The sequence below is a fragment of the Calypte anna genome, chromosome 2, assembly GCF_003957555.1.
Source record: "Calypte anna isolate BGI_N300 chromosome 2, bCalAnn1_v1.p, whole genome shotgun sequence".
In the NCBI taxonomy this organism is placed as follows: Eukaryota; Metazoa; Chordata; class Aves; order Apodiformes; family Trochilidae; genus Calypte; species Calypte anna.
The window spans coordinates 18193555-18215544 of record NC_044245.1 but is presented as its reverse complement, the minus strand read 5'-3'; the positions used below and the strand labels follow the sequence as shown (position 1 = coordinate 18215544).

Genomic DNA, 21990 nt, shown 5'->3' with positions numbered 1-21990 from the left:
TTGTAACAGGTCAGACCAGAGGTCCAGCCTGACAACCTGTCTCAAATGGTGATGGTTACCTAGGGAAGAATAAAGGATCAAGGAGGGAAACCAAAGATTATGTTAGGTTTTCTAACAGTGCTCAGATTTTATTTTTTATTTTAAATCTTATAAATTCAGCAACTTGCAATGTCCTTCAGCAAGAAGTTCCCCAGTTTACCAGCACTTCCATGGTGCCCTCTGAAATTAATATTCACATCTACATGTAATTTAGCCTACTTGTTTCATTTGATGACCCCTACACTCTGTATTGAGAGACAATGAGTAGTCTTTCCCTATTCATCATCTCTCTGTCATTTATGTTTATAGACCCCAAACAGATGTTTGAGTCATCTGTTTTCAGAATGGAGAGTCCTACATAATTTAGTTTTTCCATGTACAGAAGCTGTTCCATAACTTTGATCACCCATGCTGCCGCCTTCTTAACATTTCTATTTCTGCTACATCTTTTTTGACCTGGAGAGAATTAAATCTGCATGCACTATTCAAAATGTGGGTAGGCAGTAGCATAATGATGTTATCTGTCTTGTTTGCTATTCTTTTCCTAGTATTTTCGAACACCTGCTTGGTTTTAATCACTAATGAGCACTGAGCTGAAATTTTCATAAAATGGTTATAACTTCAAACTCCCTTTTTGAGCGGTAATAGTCTGTTCAAAGTCAACTCACATCACTTCACATTTATCTGCATGGAATTTCATCTGTCAATTTGCTGCCTAGCCAGTGACTCTTCTGAAGTCTCTTCTTCATAATCAGCCTACTTTGCTGTAAATCATCATGTTCTCAGCAAGCTCTGCCACCTCACTTACACCTCTTCCAGCTCACTGATGCTGAGACCTGCCTGGACTAGTGCATTCTCTCTGACGCTTTTGGCAATCTCCATCATCTGGGAACTTTGTCTTTTGTTCCTATGTGGTCTTTCCTATCTTTAAGCAGATTTTTATTGATGGGAGGATCTCCTGGTTTTGTTTCTTTATCAAGGGATGTTGCTACATGCCCCGTGGAAATCCAAGGGATTTCCAAGCAACTGCATCTGCTGGCTATCACATGTCTGTTTTCCCACTGGGTGGGGAAATGGAAATACAGTTCTGCTTCTGCTTTCCTCAACCCATATGATCCTATGTTTTAGGTTCCCTCTGCAACATTTAATTATTCATTTCACAGGACCACAGTGGATTTTACTACTTGCCTAACACATTGTCCACATGTAATGTGTCAAGAGTGCTACTAAGGAGTGACATACACTGCTTTCTAAAGCTGGAGGAAAGTGTTTATGGTTCTTGTTTTAGCTCCATCAGCAAAAGGAAATTACGAGTAATAGTGCCTCTGTGACTGAATTTGTGGTATATTGAAAATTGTGGCAGGGCCCACAAGACGAGGAGAGAAGAGAATGTCTGATTTTCAGTTTCAGCTGTTGGCTGCAGCTGCAGCTTTCAGTAAGCTTTTCAGCCTGGTTCCTGCCCTATTTCTCCTAGCTTCCTTTTCTGCAAAAGGAAGCTGAGTTGCAACACCAAACACACCACAGCTTATGTTTTTTAGTATGCAAACAACTTGGACTTTGAATGGTATGGCTCTGAGCATAGATATTATCAGATGTACACTATCTAAGAAGGGGGTGAGGATAAGAAAATTTTAAAATCAGCTTTTCTAGTCTGAATGCGTAGCAATGTGTTAGACCATTTTTTAAAAAAAAAAAAAACAACAAAACAAAACACAACAAACCAAGGTGAATGATTTAGGCTGTCTTCAAGAGGCTGAGTTTTTGTTTATATTTGATTGAGATGCCACTTTCTCAGTGAACTAATAGCCTCAGAATTCACACTTACTTATCATATATCAAATAAAACTGTTATATTCTTAAAACTGGTGATAACTTATGCAAGATGAGGATTAGCCTTTACTCAAATAAAGAATACCTACAACAGAGCAGTCCCATGCTGATGAAGACAGCTGAAGAACTGAAAAAATGCTAACTTTCAAGAGCCAGGAAATGCTAACTTTCAAGATTCTTTCAAGAATCCTTGCCTTGAAAACACTCCTGAGATTTTCATGGAGCTGTAAAGAAAAGGTATTTAGTTATGATTTGCAAAGCACTGCCACAGTCTTAATGTCTGTGACTAAAATCAAGTAAGACAATGTTGCTGCCCAAGAAGCCTAGTGTAGCCTTGTCCTTTAGAGGAAAAATTCCCAAGCTCCTAAAGTCAGAAGACCACCCAGACTTTTCCTTGTAGGGTGGGGAAAACAAACAAATTACCTTATTTGATGGTTGGGAAAATAAAGTGATTGATAATTACTGCCTGCAGCATTTTACCCCTTGATTGTGGTATTCAACCTGTATTTTCTGGTTGCATTTATGCACTTCTCTAGAAAATTTTTCAGATTTGATGCAGGTGTTTCAAGTGATGTCAGACCTGTAAATCTCTGTGTCCTAATGTCCATTCTGCAGATCATTGCTGCTCTTAGCTTTACTCCCATAGTTCTGGGTAGAGGATAGGTCTGAATAGAGCTTCTCTACTGGGATACAGCTATTCTTGATTTGAGCTCTTACAGTAAGGCATCTTGAAAAAGAGAAGACTGAAAGCATTGAATGAATGCTACTCAGGGGCTGCAAACTCATCCTTCACTTACCTCTTCCAAGGGCATCCCTGTGTTACTTGCTGCTCTGAGAGAGGATTTATGGGAGCTTATAAAGCTGAAATGGGGGCATGCAAATAATACTGTCACCTTGTCTCAAAGAGATTTTGATACTTCTTTCCCTCCAGCACTTTCCCCAGAATTTCCTCCAACTAGTAATAGGTTTTAGCTATCATTCCAGGTTCAGTCTTCAAGCCCTATCTCTTAATGGCAGCTGTATAGCAAAACAGCAAAAGGTGTAAAAAAGTCTGAATTTATCACTGGACTTTCATTATTTTAATTGTGACAGATTAAGGCATAGTATGCAAATCATAAATAACAAAGTGTAAATCATGAAGTTATACTTTTGCATATGAGTATTGGAAATCAGAGTACGGGAGTATAAGCATATGCATTAAAAGATAACTATGTTACCAATTAGTATTTAATAATCTTTTCCTTTGAAGTAAAGAGAACCTGCCATTGTCACTGCTTACTACCTGTTCACTATCCTCAGCTATGCTGCATGTAAAGGCAAGTGCTATATTATGAGAGGTATTTGTGTATCTCCGTGCAGACTTGCAGTTTGTGAAAGGAGATAACTAATACACAATGTCATTTTTTGTTGTCAGTGAGAGAGCTCACCAGTGAGTCATCATACTTTGAAAAGTTTTTGTAAGAAATACAAAACAGTTGGAATTAAATTGTCTTGGGTTATGTATTTATTCATAAGAGAGATAGAGGCTGTTACCTCTGAATAAGCTTAAACCTTGTATGACACCTTTCTATGCTGATGCTGCTTATTCTTGCCCTCACTCCAGGCAATTCTATGCGCTGCTTGGAGCTTGATGAGACGGATCATTGTTACTTTTTCTCCCTTTTTTTCTTTTGCAAAAGTGCTGCAGAGAAGGAGCAGACTTCCCCTTGCAGGAGAAATAGGATATGACACTGGAGCTGTGTCACTAAAGCTCACTTGGTGCTTAGACATGTTGCCCAGCCCAAACACAAAGTATGTTCTCCCTTTTCAGGAGGAGGTAACCATATCCTCCCTGCCCTGGGTGAGGAGAGCCTCACAACCCTTTTCCTGGAAGCTCTGTGTTGCTGTGCATCAGCCAGCTGCAGCCTTGTTTTCTGGGGTACCCTTAGGTCACGTACTCATTTATCAGTGTTAGTACGTTAAGTTCAGAAGAAGAGGCTCTGATGGTCTGGCTTGCTGTATTTCTAGGCCGAGATGGCAATTGTAGAAAGAAAGTGGAGAGATAAAGACATATTTTCCAAGATAAATCCTGAGACTGAGGTACATTGCATGTCTCCAGGAGCTCAGCTGATTCTGGTGATTGAGGAGGAGGCTGTGAGGTGGCTTGCTTGCCAAGCACAAGTCCTGCAGCTCTGCTGGGTCCAGCTTGCAGAGGGGGCATAAATCTGATTGTTGAAAACTGAAGTCAAACTTACCCAGAGGAAATAGGAAGCATTTTCTTAGCACTGAGGGTAATCAGTGAATTAACTACAGGTGAAGTGAGAATGTGTGTATTTGCAAAGCAGCCATGTTCACCCAGGTGCTGGAAGAAAGCTCATCCTTACAGGGGTGGCTGTTGCAGGGTGGTGGCTGTCCTGCTGCTGGACATGGTATGCTTGAGCCTCCCATTCCATCACCTGTCTTCAGGGGCCTATGTGCTGGAATACCCTCAGATAACATGCTTGTAACACTGGCAGCTCTGTACTACAGACAGTGATTATAATCAACTGTTGTGCTTCAGCCTTTTAGTTGGTAACGTGCAGTGTTCAGGAGAATTTGCCCCCCTCTGCTACAACAGGCTATGGATGTTTTGAGGTGCTTTTCTTCTTTCCTTCAGGTTTTTTTCATGCATTAAGAGAGTGACTGCACCTGAGACAGTGACTGGATGTGTACTCCACAACTCTGAGGTTAAGATAGTTCTGGGGTTTTTAACATGGATGTGTCATCTTAGAAAATAAAAGCAGAGAAAAGAACTTTCCTTGGGGAGTCAGCTGGGAGCTTGGTGTCCTTCAAGTTCCTGTGCTGATCATCTGGGTAGATTTCATTGCGTGTGTGGTGGGGTTTGAAGCAAACACTGGTGCAGGTGCAGCATTGGTCTCCTGAGATCAGTAACATCTTGTTCATCTCATAGAAGTGTTTGGCCTTCATGTGAAAACCCACATCTAATTTAATGGCATGGAATAGATGGGAAGTTGGACAAGATAATCAAATGGTCCCTGGGGCCTAACGCTATGAAATCCTAAATGCTGAAGAGGGAATCAGTAAGCATGTATCACAGCAGATCAGACTGGGCAGTTCTGAGACAGAGCAGGAGTGCCACTGCTGTCAGTTCTGATTGCTTTCTTACTGATCAGCAGTGTTAATGATAGCATCAGTGTGGTCTGGGAAGGTCAGAGAGGCACTTTTGAAGGAAAGAGATGTACATACTGTTGTAGAGGTCATCGATATATTTTCAAGTAGAGGGTTCTCCATTAACCCTCTGCTCTTATGTCTGCCTTCAGGAGCTGGTGCTCTCCGAGCAGCAGAAATAAAAGCTTTTCAAACAGCAACCTGTGACCATCTATGCTGGGTTAGAAATCAAATCCAGGTGGAAGCAAAGCTGTAAGAATTTATTTTGCTTATCTTTATCTCTTTTCAGACATTCAGATTGTTGTTTGCTCTGTAGTACTGCCCTTTTGGCAGGAGACAGGCAAAAATTATAGTAGGAATAATTAAAAATGTCCCACTCCTTAAGTCACATCGGTGCTGGCCTCTCATGATTTTAGTTTGAGTCTCAGAACAAAACCTAATTCTTGCCAGTGACATTATGGAGAAAAGTCAAATATATAATTTGGTACAGAGATAAAGAAAAAAACCTGACTTTTCAAGAAAGACTATCACCATTAATTGTGTGAATGCTGTGTGTTGGTAATACTGCTTCTATTGTGTTAATTTCTAAACTGTATTTATTATTTTATTTAAACAATTGGTTTTGGTAGAGTACTTATCAGAATTGTTTTTTGATAAGTAAGTAGCCATGATAATCACAACATGATCTGAACTATTCAATTTTTTTTTGCACTCAAGCTCCATCAAAGTATAATTTGTATTTCCTAGTAATTCAAGCAGTCACTTTACAATTTTATAAATTCCGTGTGTACTTTGTAGCAGCTGAAAAAAATGAGTTATCATTCTTTTTAAGTATAGTTGTACTTTGCAGAGGGCAGCTCTTGATACTTTTGATCACTAAAGCATGCCACCACTTATATTTGCAACCAGATCCTGCAGGCATCAGTAAAAGTAGCAATAGTCAGTGTTTCAGGCATTAGGTCTATTCTGCTAACAAGTTGGACCAATTTAAATCCAAACTCACCAGAGCTCTGTTTGAGTGAATTGATCCAAAAGGGAAGGTATCAAAATGCTTTACACTGGGGAGAAATAGAATTTGAATGTAGAGCAGATGGACTTAAAAGTGAACTTAACAATCCTTCTTTTTTTCTACCTCCCTCAGAAATAATTCCCTATGCTGTTCCTTCCCACCCACATACTGCTTTTTATTTGATTACTCTAGTGATTGAAATTTCTGTGGTGCAAGGCATGTTGTCCTTTCATAGAGTTATTTATTTGATACCTTGCAAAAACACATGTTCATATTTTCTATTTCTGTGTTTGTGGGCTGATCTCACTCCTTGCCATAGGTGATCCTCTATGGAAAGTGTGATATGTGAAGAGCTGGCCAGGCTGTGTCATGTGTGGCCAGGCTGGCAGGCATAAGGAAGAGCTGTAGTATGCCAGGGTCTTCAGTTCCAAGTTGAATGTACTGTTAGAAATGAACTAATGTCAGTGTTAGCTTGGTGTGGTGAAATGACAACGATGGGGGAGTAAAAAACCTGCAATGAGATGTTGTATTACATGAGTCAGAAACATGCATCCTGTAATTATGCTTGTTTAGTTCTGTTCCATCATACCTTGGGCAGAAGGAAGGGAAGTCATTGAAGTGTATGTAGAGTTAGCTTTGTTGTGATTGTCCCAAATTAGAGAGAAAATAAGCTATGGAAGAATTTTTCCTCCCCACTTGAGTGTTAGTGCTTCTTAGTGACAAGCACAGTTCTTTTTCTCAGTTTGATTTAGGGTACGCACAGGTGTTCACTGCTTTTCAGACCTTTTAATTTATTTTGAAAATTGGAGAAGGAGAAGGAAACTGGAATAAAACTTGGAAAACAGAAAACCTAGCCTTTTCCACATGATGTAGATGTTTGCATGTGAGTTGTAAGCTTCACTGGGCTAACAATCTTTTGGCATGAATGGAGGATGCATAAGGAACTTAAGAGCACAGTGCTTTTTGGCTGGAGGGGAGCTAGGTTGGGGCATCTTTATTCAGAACTAAGAGCTTGGCACTGCCAAGTGGTAAGTGATTATAGCTGCTCCCCAGAGCTCTATTTGTAATTGGAAAGGTGAATTAAAATATCCTCTGCCTAAACATCTCATGTTCAACAGCTTAGTGACTTTATAATAGTTTTTTTAGTGATTAGGGCTGGTAGTGGCTCCTGTGATTTTTCAAAAATCTCTGTATCATTTGGAATATTGTCAGTATCTGAAATTTTCTGAAGGAATGGAAATCTATAGGTTTGACAAGACATTACAAAAGTCTGCCATGTAGATGTCTAGAAAGCTAATACTCAAGTTTTTTTGGGTTTTTTTTTGCTGCAGCTGGGGCATTACCTTTTCACTCTTTCAGCTAATTTTTTCCCCACAAGTGTGAGAGTTATTAACTGAATTAGAGCATATGACGTATAAATATTGAAAGTCTCCACAGATTTTTTAACAGTGAAGGTAATTTCATGCTAAATAATCACAGAGGTTTTTATAGAATGTTTTTAATGATAAATTTAAAAATCATCTTCAGATGTTTAATTCAGCTAGAACCCATGAATTTGAAATAGGAACCAATTCATTGAAACCCATTAATAAGCAAATGACACCAAATTATGATAAAGCCCCCTCTACAATTTAAAAAACTGAGATTCCTTGATACATTACACTAAATTAACAGACAATAATTTTAAAGTAGTTTGAAACTGTTTTTTTCCCCCAGATCTACTTACATGGATTCTTATTCGGTGATTTTTTTTTCTTGTATAAGTTAGTGGCTAGTATATGATCTTTGATTATCAACCTATCTGAACATAGTCCTTTTCTTTTAGGATTGTGTCTGCTTTAGTTATTAAGCATTGAAACAGCACACCAAGGCCTGCAGTGAACTCACTGAGCAAAAGGTAGAACAGACATGAGCTCAGAACTCAAGCAACTTGCAGCACTGAAGCTGCTTACTTCTGGCTGAGGTGGAATTACTTTCAGCAACCTTCAGTCCTGTTTTTCTATAGTTAACATTACTTTCTTCATTCCAAATCCAAATGTTTGACAGTGAATGGCCACCTGCAACTTCTTGGTGTTGAGGGGAGGTGTCCTGACCAGGTGGAGCATCCTACTATGGAGAGCATTCATGATATATTTCTCAGTAGCTACATGATTTTACATGGACATTTACATGGACAGGTCTTTAATTATGGGATGCTTCTTCTGATTTAACGATTAATCATTAACTTCCTAGGTTTTCAGTTGTGAATAATTGCTAGAGCTATGGAATCATTGTGTATTTTAAGGTTGACAAATTGAGTGCAGCCAGTATTTGTTAATTGTTCCTGAATACAGAAGTGTAAATTGCTCTGGGACATTAATTTTAAACACAATTAAAAGAACATAACCTGTTAGTAATTATTCTCCATACATTATTTTGATATTGATGGGTCCAGATCTGAGCATACTAATTAAAAAGAACCACTGTTATTGTTGATCCCACAGATAAACAAATTCTGATTGCATGCTGTGAACTGGTTAATCAAGTTTATTTAACTTGTCGTTTGTGATTCATCCCAGTGACTGTTCTGGGGAGCTCTTTATTTGAGCCTAATCGTGTAATGGTTCTGGCTGTCTCTAGTTTCTCAGTTGCTAAAGGAGTTTTGCTAATTCTTTAACATAGACTTAGGTAACATTTTAAGGAATGGCCTTCTTACATATATTAATTAAATCCAGTTTGGGACCAGCAGATGAAGTTTTTTTCCCATTAAGTGAGAACATGTTTTTAGGCTTTGCTCTTTCAACTGTTTCTGAGAAGCAGCATAGATTAACTATGTTTCCCTGAGGCTTGGGCAGGGTCTCCTGTTTTGTTTGATTTTGATGATACTGAAGTGCGCCATGCTTAGTCTCTTTTCTTGCCAATGCTCTTTAATCCTATTTGAGAGACCGCTTCTGCAGTTGCAGAAGTTCTCCCAAAGCTGCACTTAGTTTTCAAGTCACACTTTCACAACCAAATAAGCAGTCTCTCTTAGCTCATCTACACTTTGGGGGGCGGTGTTGCTCTGGCCCCTTAGCAGCATCAGCAATACCACTTACTGGCAGTCTCAGCAGTAGGAGCATCTTGCTGTGGCCATGAAAGTGGCAGTTCCAGAGCAGGCTGGCACCATCCCAAGGGGCACCTCCTGCTCAACAGGACATGGCAGTGGAGCAGCCAAGAGACCAACTGTCTGTCTTGTGCTCTTGGCTATGGAAATTAATGGTGCTGCCTAAAACTAGGTATTTTAATGATTTTTTTTCTTTAAGTCTTAAACTACTTTTCTGCTTTTTTTCCCCACTACAGATGGAAGAGAAGCCTCCTAATGGGTTAGAGTGTGCTGATCTTGATCTTATTAGGCTCTCAGTACAAACTGTACTGACCCCCAGCACTGGTTTGTACAAGGCTACAAAAGCACCTTTTTTTTTGGGACTCCATAGACACATGCGTTTCATGCTTTCCATTGCATTGTTTCAGTATAAGGTCTTTTTAAATGTCCTTATTTTCCTTACTCTTAGTTTCTGAGCCCTGTGTGCAGGTGATGACTTGGTGCAGCTTTCACATTGCTACTCTAAGCAACTGCACTAGCTTTCTTTTCCCATCAGGCGTTTCTGAGTTGCAATTCTTGAAGTTAGTGGTGTTCAATGATCACTATTCCTGTTAGAGCCCGTTTTTCCTTCCAGCTGGCTGTGAGTATAACTTGCAAGAGGTTCATCACCCTTGTCCAGACTCTGGAAAATGTCAGTGTTTAAAGGCACATTCCTCCCTATCACAGAAGGCAACATCAGATAAGTGGGGGTGCTGGCCATCACTTCCCCTCCTAAAATAGCTGACAGTCAGAATGAGCAGAGAGTAACCCACAGCCAGTAAAAACACCAGTCTAAATACAATGTGTATCACACTGTTTTCTTTATATTTCAGGACAACTAAAGGAGTATTCTGTTGGGAACACTGAACTGCAGACCTTAAATAGCAGTGCTAATGTTTAGATTGTATTTTCATCTTTTCTGTGTTTTCTGCGCCAGATTTCTAGGACCTTTGCCAGGTTCCAAGACCATATAGAATTTATTGGTTAAAATGAAAATAAATATTTCTTAAGTGTTAGAGAATGTGTGATCTAATGAGCAATTGTTTTGTTCATTTATTAATTGGCAATTGTCATTTACTCAAATGTTTTTTCTGTCTGGAAGGGGGAGGACTGGGGCATGGGAGTGATTCTCCTAGAGCTTCTGTATTGCATTTATATACACACAAAACATTTCAGCATTTAATAATCTCAGTAGACAGGATGACATTTCTGCCAGATAGAGATGTAGAAGGAATTTTGCTAGCCCGTCTGGACTGGGTGGTTGAGAGGTCATTGCAAACAATTTAGCTGATGTTATATTGAAGTCAGAGTTGGAGAAAGCTTGAAAGACCAGATTATGTGAGGTCTGTTTAAAAAGCCATCCAAGATACTAACTGTTATCTGGTGTTGCAGTATGAGGTTGATTTAAATGAGAAATTGTGTATTTTTATTAATATCTCAGTTATGCTTTGTTCTTAACCTAATTCAGAAGTTGCCCATGGATAAACTTTCTAGTCTTGGTGCTGTAACTCAGCACTCAGTTTGTTCCACCATCTCTGGCTCTGCTTTACAATTTTGATAGACTAATTTGGTCTGATATTCTCCACTAAATCAACACATATGGCATCTGCTGGAATATGTGGGATTTGATCTCACCCTTCTCAGCCACATTATTCTTTGCCTTGCAGCCTGGTGGATCTATTGAGTCTCATTCAGGCTTCCTGCTTCTGATCTGCCAAAAGAGAATTATCTCTATGTTTCTGTATGTTTTGCTACTGAGGCTGCAAAATCCCTCCTAACTGAAGTCCCTGCTTACATATTGCTACCATTCATTTTTATTGGCTTCACTAAAGTTGAATTCCTGTATCTTGATTTTTCCCTAATTCATTCTCTGAGCAGCTTGAAAGAATTCAACAGAAAACAAAACCTCAAAGCCCGTATATAATGAATTGCTTTTAAACTAGACGCTAAAAAAGACAGAGAAGCATTTATCAGGAATGTTTGTGGGCTCGGTGGTTACGAGCTTAAAAAGATATTCAGTGGAAAGCCTTTTGTCCCATGACAGAGATTTGAAAGGCTGTGGATTCGGATTCCAGCAGAGACTCAGGCCTGTAATCATGTTTGCAGTGCTGCCTTTCGGAGGGCTCCCCGGCGGCACCGGGCAGCGGGCAGCCAGCGGCTGGGGGCTCGCTGGGGGCTTGCTGGGAGCTCGTTAAGGGCTCGCCACGGGCCAGCCGGGGGCTCACCGGGGGGCAGCCCCTCACCTGTTGGGCCCGGGGGGCTCCTCCCGCCGCCGCCGCCCACAGAGCCCCCTTGGCCCGGCAGCGCGGGCGCTTGGGGGCCGGGGCGTTGGGGCCGGGCCGGCTTCCGCTCCCCTCCCCGAGCCAGAGCGCTGACAGGCCGGGTGCTGCGGCTTCCAAGTTAGAGAGGGGAGCCCGGGCGGTAGGCAGGGACAATGGAGGAAAATGAAAGCCAGAAACTGGAGCTGTGTCTGGCTGGCTCCACAGACAGCAGACAGATGAAGGGTAAGTAGCGGAATCAGGCAAAGATGGAGCTGCATTTTAACATGCCCCTCGTTGCTGCTTTTTGTAGCTGGAGGCAGAATGCATGGGGGGACGAGAGGGGGGGGAAGCATGTGTCTCTTGTACTAATGGCTCTGCAGATGTCCCTAACACTCCGACTTGGTGAGTTTAACTTTCCCATCAGAGTGGTTTCTGTCTGAGCTTTCTAGGCGGGCGCGGGCTGTGTTGCTGTCAGCGCTTACAGGACCTGCCGGGTGCGGAGGGTGCTGCTCCCCCGAGGGGCAGGAATCACGGCAGCTTCCCCGAATCACGGCAAATTTCCCTGTAAACTCTCCGCGTGCTTCACCTATGGCAGGGGAAAAGCTCCTTCACAGAAGTGGGTTTGAGCTCATGTTTTTCTCGGCGTGTCTTTAAAAGAGGGAGATTCACGGCGATTGTCACTGGGTTAAGTTTACTTTGTGTGGAACCGGTTGGGTTTGTTTTGGAGCGAAGCCGAGAAATCATAAACCTGATTTTCACGGCAGGTCAGCTGTTGCCTTATTCTGTCTAAAAGTGAATGAAAAGTGTTTCCTGGTGAATGCTCGGTGGGCTGTTCCACGTGGAGCAAAATATTTGAGTAGCACGACAAACACCAAATCTAATTTGTATCTCCTGTAGTATTCATGGAGCACCTGTGAACGTTCCCAGTTGATGTACTTCTCATAGGCACTTTAGCAAAAGTTGTGTTTCTATGCTTCTGTGAAACAAACAGTGCATGGTCAGGTACATGTGGTTTTTAAAAAAAAATTACAGAAGTTTACAAGTCTCTAATACCAGAAAATAGTGCATAGACAACTCAGGAGAAAAAAAAATACTCTTGGAGGTTATTGATTGTTTGACACTGTTTTAAATAATTCTTAAAGTGAAAGTAGTGGTCAGTGCAAGTCAGGTGCAACTGTGTCTGTATATGTTTATGTTTGGTGGGATGGAAATCTTCACTTAAAGGGTGTGTCTGAACAGGAAAAAAATAACCCCCAGTAACATATTTCTTCTGTATGGGTTGTATGAAGCTGCCTGAGATACATGTGGAACTAGAAAAACACAGGTCTGACCAGACTGATCCCTGATTCCCAAAAGTTTTGGTTGCTGAGAGTTCACAACCAAATTTAGTAGTTTTGGCCCACATCCAAAAGTTACATTTGGAAGTTCCTTGGAATCAGAGCTATTGGTAAAGAGAGCATATTAAATTAAAAAGATTACAAATAATCTCAAATTTACTGCTAGCTTAAACATAACATAGGTGGGTTTGATGAACACTCTGAAAATTGTATTCTTTTTTAAACTCTAAGTGTTGAATGTGGTTTGCTTCAAGACTCAGTTTCCTAGTAGCAGTACAGGTCAGGTCCATACTTGTTGCTCTCTGAAATGATTCTGAAAATCTTCTTCCCTTATGTCACTCAGGTTGCAAAACAGGACTATTAAAATCCTCACACCATGTAAAGTAATGAGCAAAGTGCCTTCTCTGACCTTTGCAGACTTAACAGAAGGTGTGACAGAAGAATTGCATAGCAGGACATGTTGAAGGACTTATCTCTTCCTTTTTATTTTCCCCCTCCCCCTAAATTTTCAGCTCACAGCAAGTAATCCTTTATGATAAGCTTCCTGATAATCCTAGGTGTGCTGCAAACCTGGACCTTTCCAGTAGTCATATACACTGCAGTGATGGGAGAACTTAAGAAAACATGAAATTTACTTTCAGATCAAAGAAGCATCTCAAGCATAAGGGTTATCCAAGCTGTTGGGTGGACTAAGTCCCCTCTTGTCAGGCAGCAATTTTTGCTTTTTTTGCCCTGTAGACATGCTACTTTTATTGAACAGAAAGACCTTTAGCTTTTAGCTTCTGAACATGAGGGAGGCAGAGAGGGATTCAAGCTTATCTTACACCTCTGTGTTTTTTATTGGGTTCTCTAGACCTTTTCTAGGGAGGGTACTTGCATAATTTATCCGTTTTCTACTCTTAGGTCTCTTCTGGGAACCATCACATGATCCTTCACACATTTCAGTTATCTCTGGGAATTGATTTTCTAGGCCTGTTATCTTCACTTGGAAGATACGGAAAGCTTGCCCACTTGCCCATGCTGCTATTGAGCAACACCAGGATCCAGAAAACCTCCCAGTTTCTCCTCCTTGCAGACTGCAACCCACACAGCAGCTGTGGAGCTCATGCACCCCTAAGAAGACAGCGGGGTTTGACGGTCCCAGCATTCAACTTTGCCATCAAAGTCACTTGTCCCTATCTAGGAAGTGGCCAAGGAATATTTTTTTCATCACTTCCTAGGGAAAAGATCCATATTCTAATGTGACAGAGTTTGGTCTGCAAAGAAAGTCACGTGCTGCTTGCACTGTAATGCTGAGAGCTGCTGAATGCCCAGGTCAGCTCACTGGCAAGACTAGCAGTTAGTTTGCATAGTTTACATTCCTTTCTTTTCCCTGGTATTTATACAGTATTTTCCAGATATATGAAAGAAAAAATGGTCTGTTTATCTTTCTAATATATGAAAAGTGTGTTCTTTTTTATCCCTTCTCAAGCTTTTACACAATAACAAATAGCGGTAAAACACTTTACTTGATATGTCTCTTTATGTTCCAAATAATTAGCAGCTTCTTAAGCTATTGAAATAACTGAAGTGCAGAGAAAGGAAAGGCTTTGTATGAGAGAGATTTAGGACCCAAAATACACATTCGTGAGCTCTCTGTTGTGTTTGTCAGTGTAGGTTTACCTGCCTTTTTGAGAAACTGTCTGCCACCCTTTCAGTGATTGAAACTGCTGCTGTCACCATACTTTAAGGTTTTATACCAAATTGCTGCATTCAGTCACCCACGCTCAAGTTGACTCTCGAGCTCCAAGGAAATCCCTTATTTATGTCTGCTGCCTATATTCCAGCAGCCTCAGGGAGATAAGCTCCTGGCTTTTGGTGCAACACATTAAAGATGGTAAATTCCAGCCATCCCAATTTCACCTCTCCTCCCGTGTAAAATCTGCTGAGGTGACTGTGAAGCTTTCAGAAACCACTTTGAGTGAGTGTATCTGGAGTAGCCAGACTACTTCTTGCAAGCAAAACACTGTTTTACCACTTTTCTCAAACAAGCTGAGAGAATCTAGCAGTTGTTGCTCTGAATTTGCAATAATTAGTTAGGCTGGATGTTTTTGTAATTGAGTTGTGCATGGAAAAGTTGAGTGTATGCATGTGTGTGTGTGTGTACATGTACATGTGAGGCTGCCACTCTGAAGGTTTAATCAGGATTGTCCTTCTCAGAAGGTCTTAGAAAATGCTGCTGAGGTCAGAGATGGCATTTTGAATCTATATGAGAGTAAAACTTGAACCCTGCGAACCAAACCTGCTTCCAAAGTCATGCCTGGATCTGTGCTCATCAAAGTGTGGTGCTGCCTGCAATCTGAGCTCCTGTGTCCGGTTCTGCTTTCGGGATGGGTTTCCATGGGAGGGTGTTATTGATATTTTGGAGTCTATGAGCATTATAGGGAGCTTACAGAAACACGCAAAGTCTCTGAGGACCTTCCTGGGTGCAGTCCTGTTGTGAAACCCGCCAAAGGAATGACTTCTTCCTGTAAATTTCTGGGACATTACACTGGCAGTGGCTCCACAGATAGAGGATTAACTTAATGACCAATGATGTTATGTGAGACTTGGCAGGCAATTGACAATACACACCAGAAAGCAGAAAAATGCTTAGCATAAATTTGCAAGGCAAGTGGTAGACAGAGCATCAAACTGACTGACTGAACCATAGAAAGAAGTGAGTAGGTGGCTGTTCCCAAAGAGTAGTGCTGCATAAATGGCAGCATGTGGGGCAGATGATGGCTGGGAAGATAAAGGCCTCTGAGGCAGAAAGTGTTGGACAGGAAGAAGTGGAGAGGTATTAAAAACATGTAGAAAAGGAGCTTCCCACTCCTGGGGAGGTGCTATGAAGGGTTAACACTCGCAGTGATGTCTGAGGCTGCCAGTAAAGAAGGGGAAGGCCTCATCAAACTTGGAGAGGCCTTTTCAGTGCTTCTGGGTTTTGGTGGTTTTTTTTCTTTGCTGACAAAGGAGAGAGAGATTTTTCAAAGGTATTAGGTAACAAGGCTCCAGACTGCACTTTTTCGTGCACCAGAGGGTTCATGTTACAGAGTTACCTGAAGATAAGCCAGTGCTTACATACCCTTGGTGTCTGCCTATCTCTTTACAAATGTCATCATGGTCTTTGGTCTCAAAGTAGATTTTAAAGTTGTAAAATTTATCTGAGAGGTTGGTGGTTTTTTTCTTTTTATATCACACAAAACTTACTTTTCTTCTGTTTCTTAAGAAATGGTTTATTGAAAAAGTGATGTAGTATTTTCCAGACCGCTGTCCTGAGACATATAAAATCCAAGGGAGATCCGTGAAATTTAAAACCAGACCACAGTCAGAAATCAGGAATAAAAGCTTAGTATTTTATAGGTGTTTCATAGCATGTTGAAAACATGCTGAAAAAAAGATTAAGGATTTCAGATTTGCTTTGTCAAAAGAATTTTATCAGTCGGTATCCTTAAGGGTACTAGTTCTGGGGCCATTAGGTGTAAAGGAGCTTAATGAAGAAACCTGTTTCTTCTTGTGGAAAGCATCCTGAAGATTTTAAAGGTCAGAGAATAAGGGCCCTGTCAGACCTTCTTACAAGTCACATAGTTGTAAAGATGATACAAAAGGAACATCTACTTTAATGATTCTCACTTATCTGTGAGGCAATACTGACATTGTGTGCTAAAAGTATGGAAGTACTGTGCATAGCTTACAGAAATTATTATTTCTGGGCCGCTTCTTACAATACGTATATGCCTAATGATGCAGAAGGTGCCATGGAACACTATCAGACTTCTAAAATAACCTAACTTATGTATAGATTATTTTCTTTTTCTTATTAGTATGAATATTGGTATTAAGTTCTTATAATATTCTGGTTTGGGGGTTTTGTTTGTTTTTGGTTTTTTTCAGATCAGTCAAAAACCAGTTTGCATGTAACATCACTAGATGATGCAGAATGTCTCCGATCTAAAGAGCTCCCTTCAGCCCCGAACAATCACACTTCTAACTCAAAGTCCACCCGCAACATCCCTCGAAGACATACTGTAGGTGGCCCTCGCAGTTCCAGAGAGATTCTGGGAATGCAAACCTCAGAAATGGACAGGAAGAGAGAGGCTTTTCTTGAGCATCTGAAGCAGAAATATCCCCACCATGCCACAGCAATAATGGGACACCAAGAAAGACTGAGAGATCAGGTATGAAACTCAAATTCATCTTGCTTTTTGTGAAACAGTCCTTATAACTTTGTAAAGTTAGTTGTAAAGTACAAGTCCTTACAAAGGTGAGTGTCAAAGGTGAGACTGTAGCCAAGTCTTCGACAGATTTTTTTTATATAGTGTAAGATTCAGTTGCTCCTTTGAAATTCAATGAAATAGTAATAAAAATGAAACTACTCAATATTACCTTGGGATTGTTTGTTGAAACTGACGTTTTTTGAAGAGGTTTTCATTTGCTTTTAGAATATACATGAAGAAAGGGATGAGGGTGAGACTCTTGATCTCAGTACAAGGGTCTCCATCTATTTTTCACAGCTGAAAGGAAAATAATGGAGCAGCTGTTGACTTCTGTTACACTTCCAGTATTGGTACTACTGCCCAGGAGAAAAGAAAATATCCACAGAGTGCATCTGTGTGCTTTAGCTGGCTCTGATACCCTTTCATTTGCTTTCTTTTCTCTTTTTGAGCCTTTTACTACAAACAGAATGGACTTATCCACAGGTATCTGCCTCCTTCAAGATGTTTTGACATCCACGTCGGTCTGTCATCAATATACCTTAGGGTGATTTGCTTTTTGCCTGCCTTCAATGGCATTTCAGCAGTGAAAAGTAGATGTAGAGTCAGAGGAGATGTGACACACTGATGTATTTCTTGAAGCAAGTGGAGACTGCTGTCACACAGACCTTCTGAATTCAGGGGATGCCGTGCAAGAATCTCTTCTCAGCCAAAGTCTGGCTTCCAGTTTTGGGTGCAGTGTTAGAGTTTAATCTCCTCAGCTTTATAGGCAGTCTGTGTTCTATCCTGTAATTATTTTTTTTTCCAATCATACATCAGAATTTAGAGTTCAGGCTCAGGAATCTTCTATCTGTTCTTCTCAGTTTAAGAAATTATTTACAACAAGCCTTTTTATAAAAGTTGTTGTTTCGTTTTGTTTTGTTTTTTTCCTGAGCATTGTATAGGTATTCTAGTACTAGCAGCAAGTTAATTGAAAATAAGGAATGCAAACAGGTTGGAAAAATACTGTACTCTGCTATAAAATTGAATTCCCAGTGTCATTTGAAGCCTTTCAAACCTTTGGAGATCTAACCACTGATGCAGATTTGGAAAGACTGTCACTTGCTATCTTCCCCCTATAACTTTTCTTTGACATGGTCTCTGGAGGTACCAGGTGCTATCACTGTGTCACAGCATAAGTGCTAGACTCCATATGTATCCAGCTAAAATTGCTACAAGACTTTAGGTCTAATGAGAATGATCTATTCCTTATTTTTATACTCCTTTCCTTTGAAAGTCTTGATTTAAAAATCTTTTTTAAAATTTTTTTTTCTCCCCACTTATCTCTTCTATGAACTTTAGTGACTGTGTGGAATGTGCTGGGTGGTGGATAAAGATAGCATACAAATTAAATAAAGGAGGTGGGACGGGGGTGAAATCCAGAGATTAGATCTTTTGGAGTCATGTAAATATTTAGTTCCAGTGTTGCAAACACTGCAAACCTAGTTTAAAAAAGCCTACAGCATTACACCCTACACATTTTGTAATTTGAGCTTTTTCTGAAGGCAATAAATTAGAGAAGGAATGCAGTAACTGTTCTTGCTATTTGTTTAAAATGTGTCACCCTTGATAATTTATTGAGGGTAAAATTAATGCGAATGTCTCCTGCTCTTATTTTTTGATGGTTAGACATATGAATTGTACTGAATGAGTGTGAATTCTAAAGCAAAATAACTTTAGAATTACTTTTAGAGCATTAAATTGTCTTTCTTGGAAATGGGAAAGACTGAAGTATCCACCCATTTGGCAGAGCTTGGGAAAAAACGATAAACTGAACAGAAGCCACATTAAAAACATGCAGAAGTCAGTCAGTCCATCTGATTGTAAGAAATTTGCTGAAGTCTATCAACAATCTTGCTCATAAGTTGCACTAATAGATTACTATGGTCATGGCATTACAGTTCAGAAGAGATTTTTCTTACCAAGTTGTGTGTATGGATGTGTACACATATACCTGTGTATTTTGTGTGTATGTGTGTGTATATTTGTATCTCTGTGTATACATACACACATAGGTATATGTATTTATATGCATTGGTATATGTATATATATTTATCTTGTATGTATAATGTAGGCTTATTTAGCTGCCCCTTGAATAAGACCATGACATAATTTTGCTTCAGAAGGTGTATGTGTGTGTAAAGCATATAGATTTCCTTTTTTTTCCCTGTGTATATGTATAGCAGTAGTGGAGAAGGAAAACTACATATACATGTAGTAGGTATGTGTATGTAGCATACATTCCTTACATACAAAATCTGTAAAATGCATGTAAAGATGTGCCTTACAATGTGACAATTCATTTTTTAGGTTCCTTTACTTTCTTCTTATTTCTTCTGGTGCTCCAGTATCTAGAAAGTGGCAATATTATCCATGGTGGGAGTTTCAGCACTGTTGGAGACCTTTCAAGGATAGTAGCTAATGCAACATAATTTTCTAATCTCTGTGTCAAATGGTACACTTGGAACATAAAACATCTCAATATTTACATTTGGGATATAGTCCCTTGGATATCATATAATTTGTCTTTCAGGTCTATAGACTAACAAAAGTGGGCCAGATTGGTAATTGTCTCCTTTTTTGTGTGAGTTTGGACTTTCTTCTCTTGTCCATTTTAACCATCAGTATCTGAGTACAACAAACTGACCCCTGGCTTGCAGCAGATAAACATCAGGAGAAAAAATGTTTGATGTTGTCAGGACATACTGTATCACCTCTATCAGTGGAGGTCAGCTCTGAATGTCCATATCTTCCACTACATATTAATGGCCTCATTTACCAGATAAATCCCTCCCTGGATGTGCCTCTTGAGGACCCATTTCTACTCTTGATGACCTGCCACAGATCAGAAGTACAATCACAGCCAGGTAAAATGCCAGCAGGGGTTACTGATGGTTAACTAATGTGGTGAACTGAAACCTCCCAGCTGTGCACACAGATCATCCCGCCTCCACCCCGCAGGTTTGTTACCCTGTTGTGATATCTTATTTTGGCAAGGAAAACTCACAGAGACAGGGGCAGTCTTTATTTGCACAAGGGCCTTGGGTTACTGCTGCAAGGCAAATACCCTGCAGCTGAGCTGGTCTGCATGGCAAACTGGGGTGCAGGCGTGCTGTGCCTTGTGAACCCCAAAACACCCACAGGTGAATGCAGCACCCTACAGCCAAGCTCCAGGACCCACTGCCCAGTGGCTTGCTGGGGTTTGTCCCCCTTGCAAGGCAGTCCCAAAGACAGACACCAGAGCCCACATCAGCCGGAAGCCTGGAAAGCCGAGGAACAAAATCTTTTTTTATAGGTAATGCAAGTTTCTGCAGGACCTTTGGATACCTTGCCAAGACTGTCTCGCCTGCATTAATGAAAGCAAGGCGCTAACGTAATCCCCTGGAAAGCGAGAAAGAAAAAAGAGAAAGGAAGGAGGAAAACAGACTCGGTCTTCTGAAGTTTGAGATAGTGTGAATTGTCTGCTGCTGAGCTCATGGCAGGACTCAGTCACCTGCTTAGATGGGGCTGACTCCGGTCAGCAGCAAAGGAAGGAGCAGGAACAAGTATAAAAGATGGGCCATGGGTTGCAAGGATGAAAAAGAGTTTGCAATTAAGAGGTTAAAATACTAACCTGTGCATGGGAGGGGGGGTAGTCCCTGCTGTGAACCTGTTTTACAAGTCACCTCGATAAAAAAAAGAAAAACCAACCCAAAACAAAACCAAAAACCTTTCCGGGGGGCAGAGAGCAAAAATGAGTGAGTAGAAGTTTTTCAGAGACAGCATTCTTGAGCATGCCTTTAGAAAATGAGCTGGAAGATGTTTGCCATAGACTTCTTTTGTTGTTGTTTGACTAGGAAATACAGTGGGAGATGTGGAAGGGTCAGAAAATAGTTCTAGCTGTTTTAGCCAGTGCTCTGTGAAGAGCAAATTTATTGGCAAATGAAATTAGTTTTCCACCACTTAAAAAAAAAAAAAAAAGAAAACAGCTTTTCTAGGCTGAGTGCCTAGAAAATGGTGGTTAAGGGTTTTTTTTGTTGTTGTTGTGTTCAGTTAGGTCTGAACATGACAGGTAACTCTGGCATTTGGGCAGGTGTGGTTAAGGTTACCATGGAGATCCATGATGTCATGCTTGATAGAGCATGTCAAGACAGCTAATCTAACATGTAAATGTTCAAAAAGTCCCATAGGCCAGAGCTAAGCTGCATGCAAATAACAAAGTTACGCTGCAAAAGGGCGAAAGAAAATACGGCTGAGATATGGCGTGTGTTTTACCTGGCAGTTTGAAAGGATTATCACAGGTTTCATCCTAAATTAAAACTTTTGGAACTAAAAGAAGAGGATTTCATACCATCTCTGGCCGCACCTGTGGAATCTCACATTTCGGTAAATAAGCCTCTTTCTCTCTCTGCCCTTGCTGTTCAAAAATCCTTTTGAAACTGCAGAGTTTGCTTCACCACGTTGTTCCTCCTGGCAGCAGGGCTGAGTCAATAAAGGCAGTGTTCTGGAATGGCGTGTTCCCTTTTCTCTTTCAAAAATGAGTTCTTTATTGAATGAACTTTGAATTCGGAATTATTTGAAAAGCATTGTAACGTATTATGCTGATAACGTGAATCATGCTGCAAAAATGTCCTAGGTAGTGTTTTGGAGGAGAAACTAAGAATGGAGACACTGTATTTATTTGTAGATTATTGCCAGATGTCTCTCCTTTAGCTCTTAAAATAGAGCCCTAAAATTCCAGCATTTGTTATCTAGAGAAATACTGAGGCTTCTTTTTAATGAAACATGGTATCAGTTAGTTTAACAGACTTTAAGTCCACATGACAGGGTAATGCTGGGGCATTTCTTAATAGATTTTTTTTTTCTTGGATGAAAGTGCGTTAGTAAAGGGTAAACATATTTGGAGGTAAAAGTCCAGCAGCTATATGCTGTTGTGACTTGGGTTTAAGTCTAAACAAAAGGGGATATTTTCAGTCCCTCTGGAGAGTAGTTAAAATCCCTGTTTCTTAGTTGCAG

At 40.4% G+C, this 21990-nt stretch overlaps 1 protein-coding gene across 7 annotated transcripts in view; it reads left to right on the top strand.

Moving 5' to 3' along the window:
• The window catches only part of KIAA1217 (KIAA1217 ortholog), a 339766-nt gene that overhangs the window by 155193 nt on the left and 162583 nt on the right, over positions 1 to 21990 (top strand). For 4 of the 7 annotated variants that reach the window (XM_030445023.1, XM_030445015.1, XM_008492705.2 and 1 more), the window contains exons 1-2: positions 11410 to 11629; positions 16636 to 16919. In XM_030445023.1, coding sequence (XP_030300883.1) covers positions 11560 to 11629; positions 16636 to 16919 — 354 coding nt within the window. In that variant the 5' untranslated portion in view covers positions 11410 to 11559. Of the gene's footprint in view, positions 1 to 11409; positions 11630 to 16635; positions 16920 to 21340; positions 21361 to 21990 lie in introns of those variants that run through there. The other 3 variants (XM_030445014.1, XM_030445017.1, XM_030445022.1) reach the window with 3 other exon arrangements.